This window comes from Stegostoma tigrinum, chromosome 17 (assembly GCF_030684315.1).
Source record: "Stegostoma tigrinum isolate sSteTig4 chromosome 17, sSteTig4.hap1, whole genome shotgun sequence".
In the NCBI taxonomy this organism is placed as follows: Eukaryota; Metazoa; Chordata; class Chondrichthyes; order Orectolobiformes; family Stegostomatidae; genus Stegostoma; species Stegostoma tigrinum.
Window position 1 is genome coordinate 20,183,619 of NC_081370.1, and position 9,468 is coordinate 20,193,086.

Genomic DNA, 9,468 nt, shown 5'->3' on the forward strand with positions numbered 1-9,468 from the left:
ATGACAAGCATAAAATCTACAAACTTACAATAGCTTTACAAATAAATTATCATATTCCATGATAATTTTCAATGTCCACATACATATCCAAGTATTAATACTTTTAAAAATGTCAAACAAATTTTCACCCAAGGCATAAAAAAAAAACTTAACCTAATGGAAACTTCAACACCTCTACCCATCTGGAAAGCAAAATAAAAGATAGAAGACTTGGACTCCACACATGCTAATATAATGGAATTGCCCAGTTTTGCAGTGGTAATGACAGTGAAACTATTAGCATCTCCTATGATATTTAACTGGAACCAACAGCAGCTTCAGGATTCCACACAGATCGAAACATTGTCAGCAATTCTACGCTTTTCCAGATGGCAACCCAACACTCCCCTAAACCATACAAATCTCCAATGACTGGGAAATCTATTAATTGGGAGAATTTTCATTTTTACAAATCATTGCTTTTCACTGTAAAAGTTACAACTTGTTGTCTGACGGGCAATTGTACTTTCTAACAGTGTAATAAGTTTATAATTACTGCTGAACATCTTCAATTGAGCTGAATAAATAAAATTAATTTCTGCAGTACCAAATTTCTCCCAATGATTAAAATTATGGATTTAATCATTTAAGTTAAAGTTCATTTTAGTGTCTATGTTAATCCAATCATTTATTTTGCCACTACAGTTTAACTTAAAGATGACGCATCGTGAACATTTAATTTGTTACACATGAATTCCAGATGTGAATGCCCCTTACCAATTTCCTAACATCACTACTCCTGCACACCAAGGCATCTCTCTGACTTAGTACCAGAATTCAACTGCTGTCAGGAAAGGAGAAAAACCACAAAAGGGATGCTGAATCTTTGTAGGCAAGCTTTGTTGATGAACAAAAAAGCATGGGTTAATATGTTTAGCTGTGTTTTGGAAGAAGAAGCAAAGAATAAATGCTTTGTTACTGCTAAATTAGTGGAAACTATACATAATGTAGTTACACTACAAAGGCCCATATCACTGACATTAACATTTTGTGGAAAGAAATGTGATGTAAATTCCAAAAGTACATCCAGCACAGCGAGCCTTTCTACTGCCTCAAACCAGGACTCCAAATTGAATCTGCACTTACAACTGAAATGTTGGTACAAAACTGGGACCCATGAAAATTAGTCTCATTTGCCTTCTAGAAAAATGCTGATAAAACTTTGCAAACTACAGCTACTTAGATGCTTTAAGTCTGTGAAGTCATCACTATCAAGGCTCAAGTATTAAAAAGGAATGGCTGTAGGCTTCACAATCAGGGACCAATTGAAAGACTATCCATCATCTACACTCACTTATTTGCAGAAATGCACTTCTATCAGGGATTATTGGATAGTGAGCAGAAGCAGTAGAGAAAAAATGGTCAATTTTTTTTCCACTCTTGTAAACACCAATGCCAAGTCAAGATCTTTCCATCGAGACCTAGGATTGTATCAGAGCCTTTGCTGATTTATACAATTCAAACAATTTGTAACATGTATCAATCAACAAGCTCAGAAGAATCTAAGTTGTCTCGTACATAAGCTAAGCACCAGTACAGTCTACAGAATACCCCACATATTATTCAATTCATTGAAATTGTCACATGATTGCATGGCATTATATTAACAAATGGCCTGTAGGTTATTGTTGGAACATTCTGGTTTGTTTTTGAGCTCAGCACAGATTACCATTTTAAATTGCAAGACTAATGCACATCAACTTTCAGCATCTAATCACAGAACATTGAAGGAAACTATTCAGCACCTTGTGACCCTGCTAGCTATATGCAAAAACAAGTCAGTTTGTACAATTCTTTTCCCCATAGCTCTACAAGTGTTTTCTTTTTAATGGTCTCATTGTATTATCATTAAACTATTAATCAAGAGACAACTAATTTTCTGGGCACCCTGCAATTGCAGAGGATGGAATTTGAATTCAGTAAAAAGCCTGGAATTAAGTTTAATAATGACCATGGAACTATTGTCAATTGCCAGAGAAATCCACATGATTTGGTAATGTTCTTTCGGGAAGGTAACTACCATCATTACTTGATTTGCACTATATGTCACTCTAGACCCACAGAACTGCAGCCGACTCTCAATTGCCCTCCAGGCGATTAGGAACAGACAATAAATGTTGTCCTAGACAGCAACACCACGTGCTGTGAATATTAAAATAAAACTCCCCTTCAAATCTACTTCCACTACACATACATTCTAGGTCTTAATCATTCACAATGAAAAAAAAATCACTCAATGCATCTGGTCCTTTTGCCGACCATTGGCGTCTTCTGTTTCTCGACTCTTCTATTAAAAAGGGAAGGAACAGTTTTTTTCTCCCATGTTTACACTTATCCAGAGTCATGATGGCATCAAGCATCACTATTATAATTTGTCTCAAGATTTCTTTCACCCAACAAGAATAGTTTGAGCTTCTCAAACCAATCCAATCACATATAGTTAAAATTCCCCTTGCCAGGAACCATTCTTGTAAATCTTTTCTACATCCTTTCCACTGCCTCAGAGAAACCAAAAACCCATTAATTTTCTTGGCCATAAATCTAAATTTATGAACACAGGGTGGTGAAACAGGTTGACCTTGGGGCATTGGCATTGCTTCCCTTGGTATGTACTATTTTTCCTTTCGTATTCTCTATGCAAGTCTTCCCTAACGTTATTCTAAATGGGGTGCTTAAAATAAACTACCAAAAATCCTGTTGAAATCCTAATTGTTATTTATAATGTTGTAAAGGAAATGAAGCAAAATTAATTTACTGTCATTTATCCGGACTGTCGGCCCGGCAGTTTTTTTTAGAAAAAAACGATGTAAAATGGGAAATAATTAAGATTTAATTGTCGCGAGTATTAATGAATTGGGTGTAAACATTGCAGAGATCGTTGTATCGAAATCCGGATCAATATGCTTATTAGTTGCCCCGTCAATCTGGTGATAGAATTATCCACTGTTTTCAAAATCATGGGTTAATATTCAGCATTCAGTCTGTTCTCCCCATGGCAGGTAAAGGCCTTTGAGAATTTATGATCCAACCGTAGGCAATGAAAAGCAACACCTGTGCCGCTGAAATATGTAACAGGAAGAAAAATCTAAATCTATCAAGAATACGTTTTGATGCATTTTTCAGCCATCACCATTTCGCATTGGTGATGTGACTCAGCAGGTGAATAGCCAACAATGTTTGTAAATCAGTTTATCTTAACTTAAAAAGTGGGGAAATTGCAGCAATAAGTCCATTAAAAAGTACGCCGTCTCTAATTATACACAGTTCAACTTGAATAGACCAAACATTCTGGACAACGAAAAACAATTAAAATGGAACAGCGCGTGCAAAACAAGGAAAGTAACTAGACACACCTATCACATATGTCCATTTCTTTCTTCCATTCCCCAATAACCATTCAGAAGCAGACAATTAGTCAGTTGACCCTACAACTGTTATGGTGTCGTCAAGCAAGAAGAAAAACTGAGTGTAATAAATGTTTTTGGGCAGCGTTAGAAAGTGATCAATTTCTCGTTTCAACCGAACAGTCGAAGGCAATGACTTGCAGCGTGTTTACTGCCACCACTGAGCGGGTATTATTTCAGGTCATTTCACCCTCAGCAGACCATAGTTTTCTTTGGTGTTCTCCTGCATATTAACTGTTTAACTGCGGGAATTTAAGTTATTCGTGCAGGACTAATCTTTGCATTTGAAGGTCAACGCATACAACGCTGAACCAGATTTTACTCCCATCCTCGCCACTACTCATTGTAAAAAAAGGGACTGTCAACTGTTTGACAGCCAGGCGGTTTACTCTTTTCGCTGCTAAGCCAGACTGAATGCAAATCTACAGCAAAGTGCACAGACCCTCTGGCTACCTGTCCTCTGTCCTTGAAGGACGTGTGCCGAATGGAAATCGTACCAATCCAGAGATCTCTCCATGAGACCATATCGCCATTTCAATCATAAACCTTAGTCAAGGCAACCTTAAACGTCCACTACTCAAATGCTTATATAATAAAAGTGATAACGCTCGCTGCATCGGGTTTATTGTTTCTTATTCCGTCCGCTGTGCATCCCGTGTTCCCACATGGAGACAGTACTTCCTCTTCCCCACCCAGGCAACAAGGAAAGATACACGACAGAAAATGGAGCACAGATTCCCTGCCAAACACATTACACACAAACATCCACCTGCAGCACGGTAGTTCTTGCTGCACAGCGGGATCCAGGACTGAACAGGTGATATCTCGATCTCTCTCTCTCTTTCATACACTCACTCACTCCCTCACACACACACACACACACACACACACACAAAGGAGGCGCAGGTGGGCCAGTCTCCCAAGATCTTCATTCCAAATTGCGCCGTTGAAAGGCGTTTTAATCAACACGCGTTTGATTCATTGATAGAGAACAGGAGGGCGCCAGGTGTGGGAAGATGCAGTTTGAAACCGAGCCTTGGATTGAAGCTATTATCCATTTGAAATCTTTGTTCCAATCAGTACTATGTAAAGGGGCAGTAGAAAGCAGTTCGGAGGAAAGGCGCGGTTGGTACAGCATACCTTCAATAGCACGAACGTACTGTACTGCTCCACCTTGACACACTCAAACCTGTATAAAACTATTTGGCACAACAATACGTGAACTGTGCAAGGTATTTTACATTAGAAATTATATTTTAGCCACTAATCAAACGCGCTCGCTGTTTAAACACACCGGGAGGGTGGGGGTGGTGGTAGTAACTGTTGTATAACATCGTCGTAGATTTGTGACTGCACCGATGTATTTAAAATCCACCCGTTACTCAACTGCATTCTTGAGTAGGTCTTATTATTACAAGTGTAATATGAAATGAACGTTTGGGTTAAGCCAATATCTAAACCGTATCTAAGTTCTCAGTAGAGCTTTCTCAGTGTCAGGACCACATTTCCTCATTTCAATAAAGGTGTTTTTTGCAGAAGGGTCAAAATGTCAACATACAGAATTAACCTGTTAACAGTAACATGAAACTCACGAAAAATGATTAGCTGGAAGTACAAGCAAAGATTTATTGCACAACATCGAAACAATTGATTGTTGCAAGTCCTTTCAAACCAACTTTTTTACTCAAGTGATCGTCCTCCAAATTATCAGAACATCCACTTTCAAAATAACAACTTCGTTGTGCCTCTATCTCGCCAAAATCGTAAAAAAGGTCAAAAAATGCTCATCCTAAATCTACACCATCTTAGGTTTGTGTTATGACCTAGATGCAAAGAGAGAAAGGAAGGGGGAAAGAGAGTAATGTTCCGGAAGGTGCCTCACATCTCCTGACCTTGAAAATGAAGATGTGGAGGACAATTCTAACGTAAAATAATGTTTAAAAGATGGACGGGGGTGAAGAGGGAGATTTTGCACTTGCATGGGCTAAAGAACCGAAGCCAAACAAGGAATCTGGCAAGATACTAAAAGGAAACATGAATAAATATATGCAGACGACTCAAAAAATTGGTTAAACTGCAGGCATTATATCCAATGGGCTAGATTTAAAGCGAACATAGCCACGAAATCTCAACAATATAACAAACCTAAACAAGACTCACACAGTAAGAGGCAACTGCCAAAGATAAAAGCTCATCCATACACAAAGAGGGACATAACAGACAAAAGCATCACATTAAGTATTGTAATTGTTTCCTTCCTCTAGAACACCAACTAATGACTGATAATCGTGATATCTCTCGCCTCGACATCAGGCGAGTGCGTTGTGCTAGCGCCAAGTCAACCACTTCTGAGACTGGGTGTTTTGCAACTTCCCAAATAAAAATCTCTCACACACATTCGCATACACACACACACACAACCTAAGCGAGACGATTCCATCCAGCGGACAAAATAAAAAGAACACTATCTTTAAAACATCTTAGAAGAATAGAGGACCCGCCACGAAGCGGACTTTAGAACGCGACAGGTTGACTGAGGAAGATAACTGCAGCCACAAAATAAGGAGCAAAACAAATCAAAAAGCCTGTTCCATTGTCAACCAAACACCCAAGCGATGCAACCTTTTCTAAAAAAAAACACTTAATTTCCACCTCCCTACCTTTCGGAGTGTCCTTGAGCATTTTTATTTCTCTCCGGGAGTAAGTGTCCGGGGGGGGTTTATTTTTGTTTATTTTCCTTCGTGCACAATAAAAGCGAAGACTCAGAAAGCGCCGTGTTGCATTTTTACATATAAAGGGAGAGAGGACGCGGCGCTGGCTGCTATCAGCCTTCTCCTGCAAACACAGACTTTCTCTGACTCCCTGCCTGCTCGCTCGCTCCCACGCGCTGACAACACTGCCACACTCAGGCTTGCTCGCACCACACACTCCGCGGGCACGCACCCAGGGGCGGGAGGGGAGGAGGCGCGCGGAAGCGCCCGTCCAGCCAGTTGGCGAGCGCATGGACAAGTGAGACGGGAGAGATGTTCGCAAAAGGCTTCTTCCCCCGCCCCAGTCGTCCCACAGGTACGAGGTAGAAAACGAAAGTGGTTCTTTTGTGTACATACCAGCCTATCTGGTGTCGCTAATCCTGGCTACGTGTGTAGAGCTTAATTTCCTTTGTAAACCATTTTCTTCCTCCACCACCAAATCCTCTTTTGAATTATGTCCGGATCGCCAAGTAGGTTTATCGTCGCCTTTGCAGCTGTCCTCCCCCCGACCATCCCCATCCCCATCCCCATCCCCATCAATTCCCGGTCCCTGGAGTTGAGCAGAAAGCTGTTGCCTGCCTAAAATTATTCTTAGGATATGGATAATCCCCAGCTCTACAAAATAGCCACGGGCCGGTGCTGCCTCCTGAGACTCCCACTGTGGGAGTGCTGCACTGGAGAAGGCGCTCATTATCCCGAGGACAGTTCTCCTTGGCCAGTGTTTATACCGGATTTCAGACTTTGTCCATCCCAGTCCGACACTGGCATCTCCACATCATGGCAACCAATGTTTATGCCTCAGTAAATACCAGGACCTGTGTGCAATGCTACACTTTTGACATTACAACTGTACATTGCTAAAATACTTTACTACTTTCTTAAAAGTGCTCCAGCACATGTTGAAGACAAGAAAAGTCCCATGCAAATGCAAGACTGCCTTTTAGTTTGGACCACTTTTGCTTTTTTTTAAAATTACACATCATGTCTCCCCAGTGTTTGAGTACTTAAAATGAAATTAGTATCTTGAAATGGCCTTCCTGTTCAGAAATATTATTACATTCTGAGCATGTGAGACTTGAACCCTGGCTTTGTTGATTCAGGGCTAGGGATACTACTGCTGCACCACAAAAGGGTCCCCCTCAAATGGTTAATCATGCAGCAGGTTTGTGATCATGCACTCAGTCTGATCCAACAAGCAGCCACAAAGTGAGGTCTCTTAATCTGTTTTTGGAAGAGAATTGGAGAACGGAAACAAGGAACAAATTCCAAGGCCATGATATCCACAGCTGAGTGAACTGAACAAATACCACCCCATACCACCCTACCAACCTCCGGATACAATGTATCATCCTCCGACACTTCCGCCATCTACAATCCGACCCCACCACCCAAGACATTTTTCCATCCCCACCTTTGTCTGCCTTCCAGAGAGGCCACTCTCTCCGCGACTCCCTTGTCCGCTCCACACTCCCCTCCAACCCCACCACACCCGGCACCTTCGCCTGCAACCACAGGAAGTGCTACACTTGCCCCCACACCTCCTCTCTCACCGCTATCCCAAGCCCCAAGATGACCTTCCATAGCAAGCAGGTGTTCACCTGCACATCTGCCAATGTGGTATATTGTATCCATTGCACCTGGTGTGGCTCTCTCTACATTGGGAAAACCAAGCGGAGGCTTGGGGACTGCTTTGCAGAACACCTCTGCTCGGTTCGCAACAAACAACTGCACCTCCCAGTCGCAAACCATTTCAACTCCCCCTCCCATTCCTCAGACGACATGCCCATCATGGGCCTCCTGCAGTGCCACAGTGATGCCACCCAAAGGTTGCAGGAACAGCAACTCATATTCTGCTTGGGAACCCTGCAGCCCAATGGTATCAATGTGGACTTCACAACCTTCAAAATCTCCCCTTCCCCCACTGCATCCCAAAACTAGCACAGTTCTTCCCCTCCCCCCACTGCATCACAATACCAGCCCAGCTCGTCCCCTCCCCCCACTGCATCCTAAAACCAGTCCAACCTGTCTCTGCTTCCCTAACCTGTTTTTCCTCTCACCTATCCCTTCCTCCCACCTCAAGCCGCACCTCTATTTTCTACCTACCACCTCATCCTGCCTCCTTGACCTGTCCCCTCCCTACCTCCTCACCTATACTCTCCTCTATATCTATCTTCTTTTCTCCATCTTGGGTCCGCCTCCCCTTCTCTCCCTATTTATTCCAGTTCCCTCTCCCCATCCCTCTCTCTGATGAAGGGTCTGAGCCTGAAATGTCAGGTTTTGTGCTCCTGAGATGCTGCTTGGCCTGTTGTGTTCATTCAGCTCCACACTTTGTTATCTTGGATTCTCCAGCATCTGCAGTTCCCATTATCACTGAACTGAACAAATGTTTACTTTTGGTACCAAAAGTGTTAGGATCAAACAGGGCCAAGTTGACTGGAACACAAGTTCAGAGCAAAGTAGAGCCTCTTAGTCTTGTGCTTTGATATGAATGGGCTGTCATGAATCTATAGTGTTGATGTATAATGCTGCCACATTACTATCGATAACCAATGATCGTTGCATGTTATTGTTCATGATGACACATAATACTGCAGACTTTGGTTAGACCCGCAGCATGTTATTCCAGCTGTTTGGCTTGTCTCCAGCACCACCTTGTTTTTGTTTTTTTGTAATTATCTCTCTGCCTGAATTAATTGAATATATAGATCAGCCCCTTCACTTAGTTTGCAGCTGCTGACTCTTTACTCACACCATCTGGTAATTTCGATCACCTGTAGAAACTCATTATTTGACAGTCTACTTATGCCATTTGTATGATCTTTAGATCTCTCTGGCCATTGATCTCTCGAAAAATACATGGATGTTTTTCTTCACTTCACATGTCAAAGGAACAATGCTGTGAAAGCTTGTGGTTTCAAATAAACCTGTTGGACTATAACCTGGTTTCATGTAACTTTTAACTGCAAGTGAAACCGAGAGAGTGGGGAGACTGTTGTATTGGGCACAAAACTAACTGATCTTAATTTTCTACCCTTTTTTAAGATCACCATTATAAGTTGTTATGATCATGTGTATATTAGAAACTTATTTTTGTATGTAGTAATTATCTGCTCCATTAAGTGGTGGCACTGGGAAAAGTTGTCAGGAGGTGTATGCAAATTGCATTGTTTTCACTTTACGACTCATAGATTTCCTGTGGCTTTGCTTGCACTCAATCAAAATATTTGCTATTTTATAATAATGTGTTATTCCATATTAACAAGCTTGTGATACCT

At 41.6% G+C, this 9,468-nt stretch overlaps 1 protein-coding gene across 2 annotated transcripts in view; it reads right to left on the reverse strand.

Moving 5' to 3' along the window:
- Positions 1 to 6,415, reverse strand: part of LOC125459215 (synaptotagmin-7-like) — a 637,664-nt gene extending 631,249 nt beyond the window's left edge. Inside the window, exon 1 of one of the 2 annotated variants that reach the window (XM_059652015.1) lies at positions 6,104 to 6,415. Coding sequence is in view for 1 of the 2 variants with exons in the window: in XM_048545304.2 (XP_048401261.1) it covers positions 6,104 to 6,125 (22 nt within the window). In the remaining variant the exon portion in view is untranslated. The remainder of the gene's footprint in view (positions 1 to 6,103) is intronic. The other variant, XM_048545304.2, reaches the window with a different exon arrangement.
- Between the last annotated feature and the right edge of the window lie 3,053 nt (positions 6,416 to 9,468).